Source organism: Lissotriton helveticus, chromosome 2_2 (assembly GCF_964261635.1).
Source record: "Lissotriton helveticus chromosome 2_2, aLisHel1.1, whole genome shotgun sequence".
Classification (NCBI taxonomy): domain Eukaryota; kingdom Metazoa; phylum Chordata; class Amphibia; order Caudata; family Salamandridae; genus Lissotriton; species Lissotriton helveticus.
The window spans coordinates 305,981,217-306,002,116 of record NC_136060.1 but is presented as its reverse complement, the minus strand read 5'-3'; the positions used below and the strand labels follow the sequence as shown (position 1 = coordinate 306,002,116).

Here is a 20,900-nt window from a genome sequence, read left to right as displayed (position 1 = left end):
TCCAATAAATCTCTTTAACAAATCTTTTCAAAATATATAACTAGGAATAGGGTAAACAAAATTGGGCAATACTGAGGTAGGGCTCTGACATGAAAGCCCTTATTCTTTCCAACTGCTGTATAAAATGATTAGGCTTGACATAACAAAACAGGCCAAGAACAGAAGGGGGTCTTACCTTCTTTTAAAACTTGAGAGACTCTGTATCTGCTGCTGGGTCTGTCATAAGCTGTGTGTTTTCGAGAATCTGCCTCTCTCTCTTTCCATGCCCTTTCTTCCTTTGATTTTAAGCGATCATCATTTTTCTTTGAATTATCTATCTTCTTCTCGGTTTTATTTTCCCGTTTCTCCTCTTTCTTGTCAGTCTTATTTTCCTGTTTGTCTTCTTTCTTGTCTTTTTCAATACTGTCAAGTTTTTTGTCACTTTTCTCCATTTTCTTAGCTTTTTGGTCCTCACATTTATCAAATAATTTAGAAATCTGCTCTTCACTCATATCAATTTCTTTAGCCTTTAGCCCTTCACTTTTATCAGGCTCTTTAGCGGACTTAACTCTTGAATCATCGCTTTTATCATTTTCGTTAAAATTTAGTTCCTTACTCTTTTCAATGACATTAACTTTCTTCTCATCGCTTTTTTCAATCAATTTTACTTTCCTTTCATCACTTTTATCAATCATTTTAGTTTTTCGCTCCTCATTTTTATCTGTTATTTTACTCTTCTCTGCACTCTCGACCACACCCTCTCCACTTGAAAGACTCCCAATCCCTGTATCCTTCATTAGATTCATGATTTCCTCATTTGTGCATGGGGCATCACGCAATTCTTCATGATTCAATATTGTATCTCCTCCTTCAACTTGAGGTTCAGGGCTAGATTTTTCCTGTGAATCTCTTTTCTCTTGTGCTTCTTCAGAGCTGTGATCTTTTTCTATAGTTGAATCAAAATTATGTTGAGGAAGAAGTTTCCTGGATGCTCTCTCAGTGCCTTTTAATACTGGGGTTTCTGTTGAAGACCGTGCTGCACATGCCTCTTGATTCAGAGAGCTTATTGTTTCCAAAATAGACATTGCATCACTTGCTACATTCCCGCTAGGGCCAGCCGTAGACAAACCTTTAAAGAAACATAGAAGGCACACATTTGTTTTAATAAGAATGGAGCTCAGGACTAAGAATACAACAAAAAGATAGGAGTACTTAAAAATCTAATGCAGTATGAACTCCAACTCTACAAATTATTAGACATTCTGGGACCTCTTCTTGGGCCTCATTCACAATAAAATAGTTTTTTTTTTTTAAAACATCAATCGCCATAATCCTCTCTCAAATGCAGAATTTAAGAATCTATTAAAAGAGGAAGTTTTCAAAGCCCTGGCACCTGAAAGGCTAAAGCCAACGTACATGTAAGGGCTCTAAACATGCAAGGTGAGCGTAAATTTACAAGATGATGACTTATTGCTAAAGTTCCTTTTCTACAACCATGCAGTCTGAACAACCCTTTTTGAAAGACACCAACATCCTGTTTTAGCTTGCTTTAAATGTTGTCTTGACACCAATGATCTTTAGATTTGTCTTTTTTCTCATATCTTTGCTGATAACATTTCGGTTGAGAAGAGCTAAAAAGGCGACACATACACAATGTCTTTTCATCTGTTGCAAAGTCATCTTGTGTGTCCTGTGAATCCCCATTTTTTGCTGATGGATTCTGGAGGTAACTGACTCTGACTGTACCCTGGGCTCTGCTGACAAGCCCAAGCCAGTGCTATGTTGAAAAGACAAGTGTAAACATACACATGCATTAGGTTTGCACAATATGTGTTAGGGTACACCTATAATTAGCATGACCTACCCTATAAGTCCATAGTAGATAAAAGGGCAGGGGGATTGAAACTACCGATAATACCCTATTGGCCTATTACATAATAGGGCATGGATGTTTATAGGCCAGCAGCCTTTGTGGCACTTGCATGTGTGCACTGCTGAGTGCCTGAGGTCGTTTTAAAAGCAGTCATGCTCCGCAGCACTGGTTTTAAATGTAAATTGTGCCCAAACTCGACCCTGGGGGCAGGGACACTTAAAAAGTGATAATCTACATTAGTGTTTACATATTAGGTGTCCCAGGGCTGGGGGAGATGCAACTATAAGCACGGCCCTAATAAAGATGTTTTTATGCCCTGGTGATGGAGGAATTGCACATTTCATTTTCACAAATGTAGATACATAGCCACATAGGATAACACTGCAATAGTTTATGGATGCTTAAAAGTTGCTAGTAATTGAATGAAACATCCTTCAAAGACTTAGAAGAATAGTATTGATAAATCCAGCAATATGACATTGATATATTTATCCTAAATTGTACAGAAAAGAAGTTCTAAGAATTTCTTTTCTGCAAGTCATAATTACGCCTTTCTGTCCTCTTCCCCGATTGGTCAGAGTTACCAGAATTAATCAGGCTGCTTTGATGAAGTGGTAGATGCTATCTGCTGCAGAGGGCACTGCTACACAGAAATGCCAGAGCTGTGGGAGGGGTCTTAAAGCATGAGACTTCAAAGGAGGAATAGGTCACGGAGGGAATGCCAAGGCTACCAACCCACATCCCCTCTGACCCAGCCAGATAACAGGCTTAAGGAAAGAATCTGACGGTGTTTGGGAGAGGAGAGCTTTGGAAATGAGCCACAATGGTTTAGCTAGTGCTTGCTCCTCTGCTGAGATTTCACCCATCATGAATCTTGGAGAAATGGTGCTTTCTGGGATAAGAATATGCCACGTTCGAAAAAGTGGTGATGGTCTGGGCTGTTGCCTTGCACCTCGTTGGACTGTAGTACTCTCCTGCTTGACCCCAGAGAACACTGAATAAATATGTGAGAGGTGCAAAACCTCTGAGATATGCTGCTTGAAACTAAGAAAAGAAGAAATATTGCCAAACTGAAAACTTGATTTGCACCACCAGGCCCTTCATTCTGACAGACTGCACCTGCTGCACTATCTGGAACTACAGCCCTATGGATGTATCCCGGTTCAAAAGGATTAAAGAGTGGACTCCCTACAAGCTACAGGGTAACAGAGTTCATCACCAAGAGTCCCCTGACAGGAGAGTGTTTAGTGGACGTTTAAGAGGAACTTAAGGAAGAAGTTCCAGAAGTTTGCACAAGTTTGGAGCAACTTTGGAAATTAGCTCCATAAGGTGACCGGCTCAACCATGAGACCCAAGCCGGCCACCTTCAGCCACAACCCGCCTGTATTGCAGGTTCGTCCCACTGAAAAGCTCCAGAGTTTGACTGGGATCTCCTTGAAAGTCAAGCCGGCAAACCCTCTCCAAATCTAGACTGGTGGAGAGCATCAAGTGGCCTCGGAAGAAATAGCTCCAGAAATGTTTCTAAGTCTGAAGGTAAAATTTTGACTGGGGTCTCCTGCTCGGTGTAGCCGTGCAGGGCTTCATCATTGTTGGCCTCAAACTTTGACTCTGGCCTGGTCAAGCTCGACCAGATGTCCCAGAGTGGGGCTATAGGCTTTTAAGAACTATAAAAAGGAGCCCATACTCACCTTCAATTTGCTTCACTGCCAGCTTGGGGGGGCAGGAACTGGGAGCGGAGAACCGCCAGACACCACGCATTGCCTGGGAGCAGGAACTACATCTCCCAGGTAGCTTTGTGGCGAGGACGTCGCCAACAGTCCCGCTTCACACCAGGAGGCGATTTTAAGCCACCCAGGGCAGGCACAGCGTGGGATGCGCACGGGAGAAGCCCGGACCAAAGGCAAGCCCGCCTGCGCCCGTCTGAGACCGGAGGAGGCCGGGCTGGACCATATATTTGAGAACTTGGAATTCTGGACGTCTTTAGCCTGGCTCTGTAAGGTATTGTGTTAAATGTGCTATTGTTACTCATGTGATTACACAGAGGGACCTCCACAATGAGTAAACGCAAGCTTGGCACTGGGCAGGGAGTCGTAGGGACACTGGATGCTTTTTTATTAAGGACTGAATCGGCACTTATACATGAGATTAAACTCACTGAGAGGAGATTATCGCTAGAGCCCCAGCTCTCATTGAATCGACCAGCTTACTGCAAATCAACCCTGAAGACTCCTCTATTCAACCTAACTCGCTGCAATCCACAGAAGCAGACCCTGAATCTACTGGAGTATCTGAGATAGTAGATAGACCAACAAGGCCTAATGTAACTACCAGGGGTCAAAGGGCAAAAATAAGTCAAGGCAACAGCCATGAGACGCCACCTAAGAAGAGAAAGGGAGAGGGCCTCAGAAAAAAAAACATCATTTGCCAAAGGATGGGGCGCAAAACGAAGATTGTCGCTGTCAGCAATGATTACAGCCAGGGGCCCAGTACAGTGCCAAAGTCCGCTGTGATGACTGGAATACCTCCTTTCCTGGAGGAGGAGGTGTTCTGGAAGAGGTTAGAGTCAACAGTATCAGCTTTGCTAGATCCATTGACACAAAAACTGTCTCACTGGAAGTGAGATTAATAAAGCTGGAAGGGCTTGTTACTAGTATTTCCCTAGCTCCCAATGCAGAGATAAGAACACGCCGTCTAGCAGGGGGATGGGTATAGTGGGTAATCACATTGGAAGTAATCCTGTAAGTGGACACGCACATCATCCTAGGATCCAAAATAGTATAGCTCAGGCTGGTTCTTTACATCAAAGAGCAGCATCCCCCTCACCAGATCATTCAGGGCCCCCGCACATTAAAGGTGGCTTGAACACTACACATGCTCAGATCGTAAACCCCCCAAATGGGGCACCTTCTGTTATGGGGAGTACTATACAAGGTGTGGGGGGGGGGAAACTATAAGTACACAGAGTCATTGGAGTTTTGATCAGGTAGATAATGCAAGCCCAAATTTGAACCTGCACCTTCCCCCGGACGCCCCCCTTATACGGTTGTGTTGGCTAATGTCCCCTCCTTACTGCCCAATGCCACAGAACACTGGTCTACATTGAGGAATAAGTTGCTACACCTACTGAGTGCAAGGACCTGCATAACTAATATGCTGTTCTCTGAATTAAAAATAGCACAAAGAATAGGTTGGGTAGGCAAATCAACTAAGACATTAGCTGGTGACTGCATAGTTTTAACATGTAGGTCTCCAGTCAATCCTTGATAGGGCTGGCAACTGGACCGTAATGGCGCAGGGCATTAACTATTCTACCATTAGTGTATTTTTATCAACCACTTAGACCCCCATGGATTACTTCTTAGGAGGAGAGATTCACATGGACCAGACAGCCTAGATATGCAATTCCAGTTAGCAGTCGCTATGATATCCTGAATCCTTTAGAAGATATAGACTGACTGACTTACTAGAGATCCTACTCTCAAAATGTTAAGTCTAACCTAAATGGATGTCGAGGTAACAAGGCACTCAAGCAGAAAACCATCCCTAATCATGCTTACATAGCTATAGGTAATAGCCTGTTATCTCCAGCCTCTAGTCAGCAGGAGGCGGCAGGCTTGGGTACTACTAATTTGTCCAGTAAGGCTGTAACAGCTATCCCTAAAGGCAACACTGATAAAATCTTTTGTAATCCTGTTTTGTGGAATATATCAGTTTTACGCTCTAAGTCGACTAAACCAATTTGGTGCGATTTTGTAGCAAGACATGATATACTAAGTCTTCATGAAACTTGAGCTAAGGAACCTATTCATATAAAAGGGTTCAAAATATTTCACACTTGAGCAGTTGGGGGACAAAGCGGCAGGGCAAAGGGGGGCTCAGTACCTATATATCAAGTAGGCTGAAGATGAAAAAGATAGAGCTATACCGAGAGGAAACCTTTTACCAACTGATTAAAATACATGCAAATATAAAACATTGTATTAGCAAATTTTTATAATAATATTCTTCCAGACAAATCTGTGTCTGTGGTAAAAAAACTGGGTAACAATCTGAATTCTCTGTGCTGTGATGATGCTAAAGACACAATGTTAATTTTGGTAGGGGACTTTAATTGTGCTTTATGCTCAATTGACAATTGCAAATTATGTGGCTTCAATGGTGAATAAAGGATAAGTAACACCCATGTTCGACACTCTATTTTGGGGGAGTTATTCAATGAAATAATTCATTTGCAAAATCCAAATTAAAGGAAAAGCCTATGTGCTATATTTGTTCCTACGTGCCACACTTTTAATGGTAGAGGTCTATGCACTACCATAGAATATATATTATTGTCAAACAATCATGCGTGTAGGTTGCACTCCTTCTCTGTTGATGATAACTCATTGAGTGACCACTACCCTTTGTGTATTTCTGTCCTTCTGCTGATAAGTAAATCTGTTAAGTATGACAAAGTCAATCAGGTGTTAGAAAATATAACCATTGATAAAACAAAAGGATATACTTTACGTTGGTTGATGGTGGATCCTGTAGTAGTCACCAAAAGAGTAGTAACTAAGTGCAAACTGGCTTTTGACACCTGCCTAAGTGAAACAGTTACTCCAGATAGTGTCCTATCCTCCTTTCAATCAATATCAGGTGCGATAAGGGAGGTACTATTTGTCCAGAATCGAAATAAAGAAAAAACTCAGGAATGGTTTGACTCAAAATGTACAAGAGCTTACACCAATTTAAAGCATGAACTACACAGGAAACCAAGGAATTTAAATGGGGTGAGGCAGGCAATAATGGAATATAAGATGGCACTTAAGGAAAGACAAGATGCCCTAAGAGGTGAAGCTTTGGAATCCCCCCACAAAGCCTCACCTAAACGCACACCCTGGCCTTAAAGGTACGGTGTCAGTTTATTGCTATGCAGCTACAGGTTAGCTTTTAAGTCTTTTTAGACTGTGTGTTTGCAATGCAGCCTGGGAGCTTCCTATGCTTTCAGTGATTTCTGAGAATTTCTACTGTTTTCTGAGCATTAAAAGAGTTTCCAAACAATTTTTATTGTTGTTTCTCCGGTTTCTAATGCATGTTTTTCATGTATGGTGGAAATTCCTTACAGCATGCTTCCGCTCTGGTGTTTATTAGGCTGCAATTGTGTATGTATATATATATATATATATATATATATATATATATACATAAAAAACAAAGTCTCCAAGCCCAAGGAGCCTCCAACCCTTCAGGGTGGCCTCGCTGAAAAGTGAGCATGGAGCAGCTCACAGACAGTCGCCGTGACCAAACAAAGATGCAAGGCCCATCTCGGTGATAAATGCTTTTATTTCAAAGACAGCAGCACAGCTCTTCTTTCACCTTACGCGTTTCGACTGTCGTCTTGTTCACAGGTAAGAAGTTAATAAATGCAAAGTGCGTAGTGCGTGCTTTTCAAACGTAATGTCACATGACCATTCTTTCGGACTATTGACCCCATAATGCATTGTACTGCATAAGTTCATTACAACTGGAATCACAATTGATCCTCATTCGGCATATTGTTAATGCATTCCTTTCATAGTACCTGCATCATTTTAGTGGAAATAAAAGTCCCACAGGCATGTGTTTTTTTTCTTTTTTTCGATTTTCGATTTGGTGCTCGTTTTCTTGTTCAACATAAGTCTCTGAAACAGCATGTCTCTCCGAGCGGTCAGAAACCGGGATGTTCTCCCATCCGACTCCCTTCCACACAGACAGCTCTTTTTGCACTCGTGGCTTTTCCTCGATAGGTAGGGCGTCTGCAGTGGGTCATGCTCCCGTTTAAAGATACAAAACAAAGTCTCCAAGCCCAAGGAGCCTCCAACCCTTCAGGGTGGCCTCGCTGAAAAGTGAGCATGGAGCAGCTCACAGACAGTCGCCGTGACCAAACAAAGATGCAAGGCCCATCTCGGTGATAAATGCTTTTATGGGTATATATATGTGGGGCAAATATAATATAGTGTTTCCGGGGTCCCGCGCATGGGCGCGAATATTCTAATGCTTATGACTTTGATGAGGATCCCCTGGAAGAGAACTGTTTAAAACAAACAAGACCGTTTGGAGGCCAATTATCACCCAGGTAATTATTGCTCGCAGCCGGGCCCCTTTGCCAACTACTTGGGTGGAATCCATCACTATGCCAATTTTTAAAAAGGGGGACCGCCAAGACCCTGGGTGCTATAGGCCCATCTCATTATTGGATTCTTTGGCCAAAGTAGTTGGTTGAATAATCCTGGAACACCTACATGATAGGGCTGAGGACAATCGGGTCCTATTCGACTTAGAATATGGCTTGCGGGAGGGCCTAGGGACAACTGAGCAGAGTCTAAATCTAGCTATCTTTGTTGGGAAAAACACCCGGGTGAACAAGGGCAGATTGTTTTAGCTTTCGTGGCTCTCACCACGGCCTTCGACTCTGAGAGCCATGGTTAGCTATGGGAGATCCTTGAGACGACGGGAGTGAATGTACAAATTATCCACTTTCTTAAGCGTTTTTATAATGACGCTAAGGCACGAGTGCGTTTTGGTCTGGGTGGTGAACGTACGGCTCCATTTCCAATAAGGAGGGGGGTTAGGCAAGGTTGCGTCCTGCCCTCTTCCTTTTTAATCTATATATTAATGGGCTGGGTCAGGCCCTTCTTAAAGATGGCAGAGATTTTCCTCAAATAACCAGACGCCCAATACCTGCGCTCCTTTATGCGGACAACGCAGTTTTTATGTCAGGTACGCAAATAGGACGACAGAGGGTCCTAGACCGCTTTTCTAAATTTATGAATGACCTTGGTCTTACTGTGAATACCTCGAAGACTTTTATAATGTGGTGCGGCTGTGATAGTCAGTGCTTCAGGGATATGTTCGTGGGCGGACAGAAGATACAGCCCGCGAAGAGTTTCTCATATCTTCGAATATTATTTCATAAAAATAACTCATGGGTTTAAGCTGTTTCAGTAAAAAAAACTGCAGTTTCCAAAGACAACAACAGCCCTTGTAAATTTCTGGGAAAAATGTAGTAGGAGACCTCCAGCAGAGCTTATTAATATATATAAAAGCAAAATGCATCGCCACCACTATGTATGGGGCAGGGGTGTGAGCTTCGCAGATACTTACCAGCTACAACTGGTGAAAAACACCTTTTTAAGATACATTTTGTCTGTACCGGCTGGTTCTTCCGTATGTTTGCCACGCTGTGCTGGGGCTTCCATATATATCTGATCCTATTAAATTGGAACCTAGTTTCTTATGGCATATGATTTGGACAAAAGTAGAGACAAAGCTAAATACGGACATTTTAATTGATAATCTGAAATTGGTCGGGGCACTAAAGATCCTGTGGGTAAGGTACGTCTGAAACTTAATGCGCAATTTAGGCCATTTAGAATTCTTCACTGACCGGAGTCCTATCCAGACGGTCACGAGAAAGTATCTAAAAAAGGAGGGTCTCCAATTATTGGATACATTAAGAATGTCAGTAGAGATTGTAAAGCCCAGCATCCACCATAACCAGTTGATTTTAACTACTTTTAACATAAAACCTTATTTAACATTTGTACCTGTTGGGCACGATAGGCTTTTATTAACTAGATTCAGGCTGGGGACCTTTCATAGATTTGTAACCTTTCCAAATATGAACGATTTGGCCAGAGATCTGCAATTGTGTCCTTGTGATAACCACTCAGCGCAATCTACTATCCATGTTGTTTTATTTTGTGAATTTTATAGGGAGTTAAGGAAGCTATGGATTGCCTCAATTTTAAAATCTTTGCGGATAAGACAATGTCGCCCGGCACTCATTATATTGCAGCTTTTGGAGAATGAACATATAGCAAGGAGGACAGCAATGTTTTTGAAGAAAGTACTTTACCAAAGGAAATGCATTATAATTTAAGTACCGAGGCTGAGGGCGCATTGTCATAATTTTACCAAGTCTGACTTTTAGAACAGTCTGCATGAATTATTTTTCTTTCCTTTTATACCTTTTTTGTGTAATGAATTGTGTATTTTGTGTGCTTTTATGATCATCTAAAAAACGCAATCGAATAAAGGTTTTCTTGACTATAAAGGGGTATTTCTTTAGAAATTCATATGTCCAGTTTCCTACATTGGCTTTTTGTCGTTTTGGTGTAATTGTAAAGATAAAAATAGTTTCCATTTTTATAAATTAGTGTGGGATTATTATTGTGTGTTGTCTTAATTATTTACTGAATTGGTGTTTTTAAATTCTTTACATACCGGTCTCCTAAATTAAGTCGGCCTGCTCGCAGCCAAGCTACCAAGGGTTGAGCATGGGAATAATTCATTGAGACCATACTGAGCCCTGGACCGTTTTAGGGGCCTTATGCCAGTGGTAGATGCATATTTACCACTAATAATAACCCACTTTCAAACATCAGCGTTTCATTAAGACAACCAAAGTTAGGTGACTCGAATGGATTAATGTTCTTAGTGGTGGCTCACTAAGTTGTTTGCAAAGAAATGCTACACTGGCTGCTTGGCAAACGAAGGACCCACTTCCCTCGAAAAGTCACTATGTATTGCTTGCTTTAGGACGAATGAAAATGCCACTCTGGAACACCATACCGTAGTAATGTTTTATGCCTTCAGCTATTGAAAAGGTCAGCAATACACTACATGCCAACCAACCCTTACAGCAGCTTGCATTTATAAAAAGGGTATTTGGTTCTGGTTACAGTAAACAACATTTTTAAAAAAAGGCTACTTTACCTTGTTGAGTAGCTCCTAATGAATCGTTGTTTTCCTCATTTTGGATGGTGCTCACACTTGCTTCTTCGCCGGTATTTACTGTGTTCAAAAACTCATGGACAGCCTTTTCTACCTGAGGTCTGAACATTTGGTTGATCTTAGGATCCACAACCTGAGAAATAATTCTGTCGATACCAGACTCCAGCATTCCTGAGCTGAAAAGAATATATACATATTGCAATGTCACATTTTATGAATTAAAATGGTAAAAAGTACTTACATCACCCACCTTACTTCTAGAATATAGAAAACATCCCCCAGGGCTCCATACTGTCTCCTGTCCCCTTCAACATTGACAAAGACCTGCTTGCTCCTCTAATCAGTGACAACATAAATGCTACCATGGTTCAGGTTCCTAGTTCAAAGAAGAAACATTTATGTTAATGTTAATGAAATTTGTAAAAGCGCACGAATACCCGGAGGTGTCTTGGCGCTGGAGACACAGTAAGCATGCACAGTGTCTAGTCCTGAAACAGAAAGGCCTTTAACTTCCTCCTAAAACTGACTAGGGAGCTAGTATTTCTGAGTTCCATTGGAAGGGAATTCCAAAGCTTAGAGGTGCCATAATGGAAACTACGGCCACCCCAATGCGAAGTACGGATTCTGGGATTAATTAATCGCATTCAAAAATTGGAAACTAATTCGTGACCCTTAAGAAATTCTCAAAAGCTATATTATTCATTAGTAAGCCAGTATTCTTTTACAAATATATAATAACACAAAAGGTCCTCAGAGTTACTCAAATATATGTCAATAACAAGGACAAACTATAGTGTAAACATAAATATTAACAGTGGCAAAAAAGGAAAAAATTATATACATCAGGTTTGTAGAATCACAAAAACAAAAACACTCAATGCTTCCTCTTATTTTTTGCCAAGGAAGGCGTTGACGGCCTTTCGACCATATTCATGTATCAGGTCATCATCAAGACAGAACATATAAAGAGTAACCATCAGTCGTTCAAACAAGGATGGTTCAATTTCAGGCATCAGGAAGCGCACAAATTGCATTGCGATTCATTCACATTGTAATGTGTGCGAGGCAAAAAGAGCTATATTGTAGATGAGGGGCAACTAGATTTAAAAATTTGTGCTCCTTCCCAGATACAATCCATATACTTTAGATTGCTTTAGTGAGATTCCACGCCTCGTCACCGCATTTCAAGTTACAGACAACAGCATCAAGATTTGTAAATATGCAGATGATGTACATTTCTGCTTGAAGGTCTCCTCTGCTTCAGATATCCAACACCTCAAATACTGCTTGCATTTCAGCCACATCTGGATGTCTAGCACCTACCTGAAGCTCAACCACACGGAATTCCTGTTATTTGCCAAGAACAATAAACAAAATATAGTACAAACCAGACTCAATATCATGAATCTTGACAGCTTCAAACCCAAACTTTTACAGAATGCTACGTCACTTGGATTCACCCTGGATAACAACCTCACCCTCAAAGAGTATCAAAAATCAATGCAGCATAGTATCAGCTCTCTCTTCTACAGAAAATAAAACGGAGTCTTCCTGAAATTGACTTCAGAAGTGCTGTTCAAGCCCGCACTCTTACATCTGGATGATGGTAATGTGCTAATTCATGCCCTATCCATGGCCTCCCAGAGGCCACGCTAGCACCCCTTTAGAACGTCATACACGCTGCAGTACGTCTCACTCAGGGCCTGAAGAAATATGATCAGACCACCCCCTTCTGATGGAACTCCATTGACTCTCCTTGCAGGCTCGCAGGTTCTTCAAAACCAGCTGCATCCTTTACTAAGCTATCATGCCCAGCACTCTTGCTTATCTTGTAAATCTAGACAAACTCACCATCTCTTTTGGATTCTGACAAACCTGCAGCCAGGACACTATCAGACTAAAGTCGAAGAAGTGTAAAAAAGAAAAAAACAAGACAGCAGGCCTTTTCTATTTATGCTGCCAGGATCAGGAACAACCCTCTGTATCTAACACCTCATTGCTGCTCAAATTTAGGAAAGAGTTGAGAATTCACCTCTTTAACCACATCAATGCTGATGGTATTCCCCTCCTGTGCTGAGATTTGATGATTCCCATTATTCATGACGAGCTGGGCTCGTCATGAGCGTGCGAGGAGGCTACCTCATGACGAGCCCAGCTCGTCATGAGCGTGGAAGGGGTTAAAGAACACTATATCGCAATGCAGTAAATATCCATAACCCAGCTTCCTCTCCTCTTACTCTCTGACTTTATGCTTATCTTTGAAATACCATATACATACATATACATTTTCAAATAAGAAGCCCTCTCATAACCTGGAGTTATTGCCTTCGGCAACCCCAGCAGCTGGTTGTAACTGTTAACACACAGGGTCTGTGTTTTATTCAGACTTGGTGCTATTTTTTCTAGTACTGCTTCACTAGGCAGAAAACCTGTGACCCCCTTCCTGATGTAGTTTTTCCCGCCAGTCTACCTGCCAGAATGGGGGTCAGGACTGGTGGGGGCCAGTTGCTGGGTACAGCAAATGGTCTGGGAAGAGACCTAGCACCTCGCCCAGGATGTGCATTGCTGCAGGCCCAGGAGAGCTGGGGGCTCACCACCCAGGGGTCCAGCAACATGTCTGTTGTGTGGCAGCCTCTGCAGCCACTCAGCCCATACGTGGATTGTAGGTTAGGTTTTCAGGGGGCATCTCTAACATGCCCTCTGGTGCATTTTACATTAAATCCCACACTGGCATCAGTGCAGGTTTAATGTGCTGAGAAGTTTGGCACCAAACTTGTCAGTCTTCAGTGTAGCCATTATGGTGCTGTGGAGTTTGTAATGACAACCTCCCAGCACCATATACTCTTAATGGCATCACTGCACTTACAGTGCCCAGGAATGTCCCTGGGTACTGTAGGGGCACAGGGCTCATGCACCTGTGCCCGCACCTCTGGCATAGGGCACCCAGCTAGAGGGGTGACTGAAGTATGCCAGGGCAGTGGATTCTGTGGCCATGGCACACAGGGATGTGTGCCATGTAGACTCTTTGTTTAGTTCTGTACCTAGACACTCAGCCTGCAAAGGCAGAGTGTGGATGTCAGGGTACAGGGCCCCTGAGGGGGCACAATAAGTGCTGCAGCCCTCAGGGGTCTTCCATGGCCACCATGCCCTGGGTACCTAGGGTACCTTTTACTAGGGGCTGACAGGTGGCCAGAGATGCCAATTGGGTTTTAGTTACAACACCGTTTTAGGAAAGGAACACAGGCCCTGGGTACCTGGTTGGCAGGACCCCAGGGCACACTCAGTCAACGCACATCAGCAGTTCAGAAAAAAGTGGGGGCATACAAAGGCAAGAAAGATGGCACTTTCTCACCATGCATAATAAATGAGTTCTTGGAGAAATCAATATCCAAGCAAGGGGAAGTCCCTAATGGCTTAAGAGTCTGGTTTTCCAAGAAATCGTTGTGACGTAGATGAACAGATGGAAGTAGCCATGCCTGTATTTGCGTAGCATGGACTATTCCTAAATAAGGACTGGATTTCTATGCCTATATAAGGCCAATGCGAATTGTACCTATATAAGGGCATGTATCGGGAAATTCATTCGGAATCCAAAATCGAACACAACACCCACTCCACTTTCTTATGTACGACGTTACTAAATTCTAAACATGTGTAACATATCTAAAAAAGATCTACATACAAAGTGTGAAAACCCACCCGAAATACATAAAAATGCATTAAAAAAAAAAGGATGTACATATAATTGATGCATTGGTCCTGTACACATTAAAGCAATGTTTCATTATAAGCATATATACGACATTTGAATGCTAACTGCATGAATCATGAAAATATAGTCGAAAAGGAGTCAAGTGGGGAGTCTGGAGGGCACTGAGTCGGGTGTTGGGCATCTAGCAGATCATTTGTACACCGGGGTGAACGAGGAATGTGCTAGACGATGGAGCTCGGTGACTTGGGGGGAGCAAGGTTCAGTGGTCATGTACAGGAGTGGTGACCGGCCCAGGAATGGTGTTCCTATACAAGAATGGTGGCCAGTACTGTAGTATGTGCTTGGAACTAAGAGTTGCCCCTCTTGTTGAGGTGGGAGCTTGTTCATGAGGGATTATTTTGCTTCCAGTTTGAAAGCAAACTTAATATGCCTTTTACCTTTCAAGACACTGCTTCGCACATTCCCCCTATCTTTTCACAAACGTTGGAGTACCACACCAGTGCCCTTTCCAAAGAAATGTTGGTCTCTTCAAAGGGGGCAATCATGCTTGTACCTGAGGCAAAGTGAGGAATGGCGTGTGATTCACATTACTCCCTACTCCCCAAACAGCTGTGTGTGTATTCATTGAATAGTAACAAATCATTTTAATAATACAGATTGAGATGGTTTCCATCTGAGCTCACAATAATTCTTTAATTATATGAGTTGTAAGGTTGTTTCAGAAGTTAGTATTCCATGCAATGCCTCTGTGCTCCATCGCGTGGCTCGTTCCTACTCGTGCACTCAGGTTGTATTGGGCTGTTGTGTTTTGTGCTGGTTGGTTCGGTGCCCATTGGATTCCACATGTTGGACTGGTGTTCAGATTTGTTGCCTTTGCCTCGGATTGTGAGGTGCTATGGTGTCCTTCGGGATCGGGTTCACGCTGTGTAAAACTTTATAAATAAATAAATTGCTGAGGACCTCACCAGTGACAATTGAGATCTCAGTTTATGGTATTATATGGTTGATTTATTTTATTTTTATTGATGGAGTTCAATATATCGCAAACTTGGTCCCGAGGGATGTCGGAGCGCTTTGCAGTTTGGGGCAGAGGTGGCAGGTTGGATCATTGGTCTGGCATGGGAAGTCTAGTGGGCATTGAATCAACTAGTGCAGGCATAACAGCTCAATATAACCAGCATCACTGTGTACTGGTTGATTCAATGCCCATGGGATTCTCCATGTTAGACTAGTGTTCTGATTTGTTATCTTTGCCTCAAATTGTAGAGAGCTCTGATATCCTTCGGGATCAAGTTCACGCTATATAAAACTTTATATAAAAAAAAAAGTATGTCTTGTCCATCAGGAGACACCCCATAATGTTCTGATTTGTTACCTTTGCCTCAAATTGTAAAGCGCTCCGATATCCTTCGGGATCAAGTTTGTGCTATATAAAACTTTACAAATAGATAAAAATAAAAAAGATATGTTTGCCATTTATAGCAATAAACATGTTTCATTCTCAGTTATGCCATCAGAGTTAGGGGTGTTGCTAACACCAAATGCTTACATGTTGAGAAAACAGGCTTTAAGGCATCTACTCAGTTTTAACTGCTAAAAACTTATCGTCCATGCTATGCAGAATTCTTGCTTCAGTATCTAAAAGACATTAATAAAGTGGTACTCGTGCTATTGGATCTCAGTTAAGATTAACCTTGCTACAAGCTTAAATCGTGAACTTATTTTAGATTGCATGTCTCTAGGTGCATCTCATAAAATCTGCTGGTTAAGTTAAACGATTACTTTGAAACGCCCTGGAATATGGTACCTGCAGACAAGACTTTGTCTAAAAATGTTTTTACAGCGTAGAAGGTTCTGAATGGAGTCCACTGACTTAGTAAAACCTAGAGTGAGATTCTTTATAATGATCACGATGAGCCTTGGAATGGGATCTTATTAACTCGGTGCACAATGTGTATGCTATTGGTTCCTGTGGAATAATACTATCTATTTTGATAATGGGATGCGCAATCGCAACGTGGAGGGCTTGAGTAATGTCAGAGGGGGAAGAAACCACATACACTAATGGTTCAGTATATCACAGTTATATTTATATTTTTCAAAAAAGGAAACAGATATATACAATGAGACAAAAAAAAAGGACATTTGTGCGAGGTGTCCCAAGTGAAAACAGGAACCTAAAACATTAGTGAAAGTTGTGACAATTTTTACAAGGTTTCCAAACTTCCACACATGACGACCATTATCACATATATATAGGGTGTACAGCACCTTTATACAATGATATGCACTGAGCAATGATTTGCTTTCTCTTTGTTGTCGATGACGTTTCAACCCTCTACGTGGTATGGGGTCTCATCAGGACCTAAGGATGTAGGGACATCTGATGGTTGGAAAGTGCAGCAGTGTGAGGAGTGTGTGCCACACGCGAGTGAAAGAAAAAGGGTACTCACAATGGGACCCGGCCTGGTACCCAAGGGTGAGTGGGGGAAGGGGCAGGCAGTGAATGGTAATGCAGTGCTTGAGATGTTGTTGATGGCACACTACCCTCACAGCCCTCCTCTAATAATAATGATAAAAATAACAAGGGCAGGCCTCGGGGGATGGGGTCCCTGAGGCAAAAAGAGGGCCAGGAAAGGGGGGCCACTCGTCCCCCTTCCTGGTTTTTTTTTAAGTAACAAAAATGGCTAAGGCCCTGTGGGGATGGGGTCCCCAGGGCCCAAAAAATAGTAAGAGAAGGGGAGCAATACAGCGCCCCTTCTAAAAAGATGAAAAGTGAAGAAAAAACAGCATCTCGCTGGAAGTCCCGCCCCCTCCCTGTACCACTGTGCAAATGCGCCTCTTGGACATAAGTGGGCTTCATCCCCGAAGCAGCAGTGTGCCAGGCTGCGCGTTTGCAGAGTGGTGTAAAAACAGGGCGTGGCCTCTGACCACTCATCAATCCAGCTGTGTGGGGCTTCTTGGAAGTACCTGGTGGGCTAGTTGGCCCCCAGGGATCCTCATGAGGAAAGGGGACTTCATCCCCCAACAAAGAGCGCACCAGGAGGCGCGTTTGCAGAGTGGTGGAGAAAGGGGGCATGGCCTGTGTCCACCTCTCAGCAACCCCACATTGTGTGTGGGGCTCACTGGAGGTAAGAGGTAGGCTAGTTGGCCCCAAAGGTCTCCAGCAGCGAAGGGGACTTCAATCCCCATCCAAGAGCGAGCCAGGGAGCGCAATTGCATAGTGGTGGGCAAAGGTGGCGTGACATGCTATGAGAACTTAGCAATTCTGCTGTGTGGGACTTACTGGCGGTATTAGGAGGGGTAGTTGGCCCCCAAGGATGTCCTTGGGGGCCAACTACCCCTCTTGTTACTTCCAGTAAGTCCCACACAGTGGGATTGCTAAAATGTCTTCTGAGGCCACGCCCCCTTTCTCCACCACTCTGCAAACGCACCTCCTGGCAGACTACGGGATGGGGAATGAAGTCCACTTTACTCCTGAGGGACTTTGGGGGCCAAGAAGTCCTCCTGGTACCTCCTGTAAGTCCTACGCAGAGGAATTCCTGAGCGGTGGTCGGAGGCCCAGCACCCTTTCTCCACCACTCTGAAAACGCGACTACTAGTTAAAGAAGCAGTTGAAATGAAATAGGTTTCGCATTTGCGAGAGTTAGATCTATTGGCGCTGGTGTAGAGTGGTTGTACGCTGTATGTAGTGGAATTATGTGGTATGTTGTGCAGTGAAACTGTGAATAGAAATTATGTGGTATTTAGTGTATAGGAATTATGTGGAGTGGGATTATGTGTTTTGGAGAGTAATTATGTGGTTGTGTAGTCTGTGTTGTGGAGTAGTAACCTTAAGTTTAGTCTTCCTCGTTTCCATAGAAGCTAAACTATAAATTCAATGAGACACTGAAAAAGAAGGACCCACTGAGGAGAACTTCTGGACCTAGTCGGAGGTATGAGCAGGGCCACTGGAATTATGTGACTGTTTTCACAGAACTCCTTCCATTGAGGTGCATTAGACTCTGTGCTTCTGTAGTTAACTGCTGCACATGATTATTAGGCATGGTTTACTGCAGTCACTGGACTAAACAGCAGTACAGCAGGTCCTAACAGTGAAACAAGGTCTTACTTCTAGGATTGAAGATGTCAGAAGTAAAAGTGTGTGATGGTTTTTGTGTACCCCCTCTGATGAGGCCCAACCAACTCTAGGTACCAACAGTGGAACGGCGTCTTGATCCCTCAATGGACGATGTTAGAACTGCATCTGAGAGTGGAGATGAACCTTCGACTAGGTGCAAGAAACTCTAGGTCCCAACAATGGAACGGTGTGTTGATCACACAATGGACGATGTCTGATATTACCTGCAGCTTGATTTTCTCAGAAGTTTGTGTGTTGAGGTGCATCACACTCTGTGCTTCCATAGCTAACTGCTGCACATGATTATTGGGCTTGGTTGACACTAGTCGGTGGAGTATCCTGTGGTACAGCAGGTGCGAACAGTGAAATGGGGTCTCGATTCTATGATTGAGGATGTCATAAGTTAAAGTCTGTGATGATTTCTGTGTACCCGCTCTGATCAGGTGCAACCGACTCCATGCTTTCGAATCCAACGGTATGAGGCTGGGAGGTGTTAATGAACACTGCATCTGGTCTACACTGCGGTTCGCAGGGTTCACAATTTAGATTGAGAGGTGATTGTTTAATTACAGAATCCAGTAGTTAAGTCATTAAAATGTATATATTGAAACATACACAATATTGTTTTATTAGAATATTGGAATGTTGGGAGCGCCATTTTAAACAATGGAGTAGCTCTGTGCTTATAATGGCTTGTATAAGCCTGGAGCTCCAACATTGCAAAGTTTTTTTGTTCACAGCTCTGGCTGTGAACAAAGGCTTCAGGGAGCCTGAAGGGATTCCAATCCCTTTGCGCTCCCTTAAGGCTTTGCTTTATTTGTTAGAACATTCTACCCTCTAGTGGTAGAATGTTCAAATAGCCTTACAGCACTTCGTAGCTGGGCTATACTGGCTATTAAAGTCCCTTTCCCTGGTTAACGGCCCTCGCCTTCGGCTTGGGCCTTTAATGCTGGAGAGGGCCTTTAATAGCCAGTATGGCCTGCTACGGCAGGCTATAAGGCTATAGTACACTTGCTTGAAGAAGTTTTTTAGATGAGTTATAGGTTTAGTAAAATGACCAAATTCATCTTGGAAGTCCAAAGGAACAGTGAATGGTGTAGACTGTGTTCAGATGAAATCCCAATTCGAATTGTTTTGATTTATTTATTGTAGAGTTTTCTGTAATTTATGTTGTTGTATTTTGTAAAGAGGGAGTGAGAAAAAGTATTGATTGTTGTGTGGGTGAGTACTGCCTTCAATGAACAATGCAGACAGAAGTGTTCACAATTCAGATCGAGTTGCTATTGTAGATGATGCAGTCCTGTAGGAAAAGACATTGCTCCAGTGCGCTCTGTCTGCACCACTCATATGCATCATTGCAGGCTTTTCACACTTTTTTTGCTTTGCGTATTGCAAACTGTAGAGCTCAAGTCAATGCCACATGGCTGTGGGGCCTTGCGGACTACTCACTCTGGCCTACACTGCAGACAGCAGTGTTCACAATTGAGATTGAGTCGCTATTGTAGATGAGGTAGTCCTGTAGGAAAAGAAATTGCTCCAGTGCGTACTGTCTGCACCATGCATAATGTATCATTGCAGGCTCCGCACATGCTTTTTTGTTGCTTCGCTTACAACCAACTGGGCAGCTCAAGTCACCCTTATATAGCTGTGGGTCCTTGCTTACCGCTCTCTGTGGCCAACACTGCAGACAGCAGTGTTCACAATTCAGATTGAGTCGCTATTGCAGATGATGCAGTGTTGATGGCAACAGATATTGCTCCTAGAACGGCCTGTCCACAGCACGCATTATCGCTGGCTGTACACATGCTGAATGCTTTTGATGTGGCTACGTGAGTGCACTAGAACTGATGGAGCGTTTATGATATCATCTTTTTGTGTATTTTTTCCAGATCTATTGATTGTGTGTCAGTATACCACAAGTTGTGGTTCTTTTACAATAGAATTATTTCTGAATTATTTCACATCTACTGTCCCTACCTTACTGCAGCATAAATTATTGATTCTTTTAATATTGAATCTCTGTGTGTGATCCAATGATTACTGTTGTAGTTGATGCTAGCAGCAACCATTCCTGAAAGCTGATTTACACTCAGCCTACACGCATCCAGCACAGACGTCACTGGATAGGTCACCCTAGTAATAAAAAGGAGTCGAGCAGACGTGCCCGTACCCACTTCCACTATCTATCTGTGTCCGTGTGTTCATTATCTATGCATGATACTGTCTCTGGGTCAATACCAACCCACGCCGCCGGCCACACGCTGGACACCATCTTCACCGCAAGCCCCCACATCTCCTTCAGCCACACCACCGAACCCCACTGGACTGACCACCACTGCATCCACTTCACCTTCAGGAAACCCACCGCACACTACCGTACCCAACAAATGCCCCGACGCTGCTGGAGCAAGATCACAGAAGATCAGCTAACCAACACCCTCGCCCACAACCCACCTGGC

At 43.1% G+C, this 20,900-nt stretch overlaps 1 protein-coding gene across 2 annotated transcripts in view; it reads right to left on the bottom strand.

Moving 5' to 3' along the window:
• The window catches only part of BOD1L1 (biorientation of chromosomes in cell division 1 like 1), a 500,752-nt gene that overhangs the window by 402,915 nt on the left and 76,937 nt on the right, over positions 1-20,900 (bottom strand). For both annotated transcript variants that reach the window (XM_078678462.1, XM_078678463.1), the window contains exons 3-4: positions 10,592-10,785; positions 176-1,108 (exon numbers count right to left, since the gene is read on the bottom strand). In XM_078678462.1, coding sequence (XP_078534588.1) covers positions 176-1,108; positions 10,592-10,785 — 1,127 coding nt within the window. The remainder of the gene's footprint in view (positions 1-175; positions 1,109-10,591; positions 10,786-20,900) is intronic.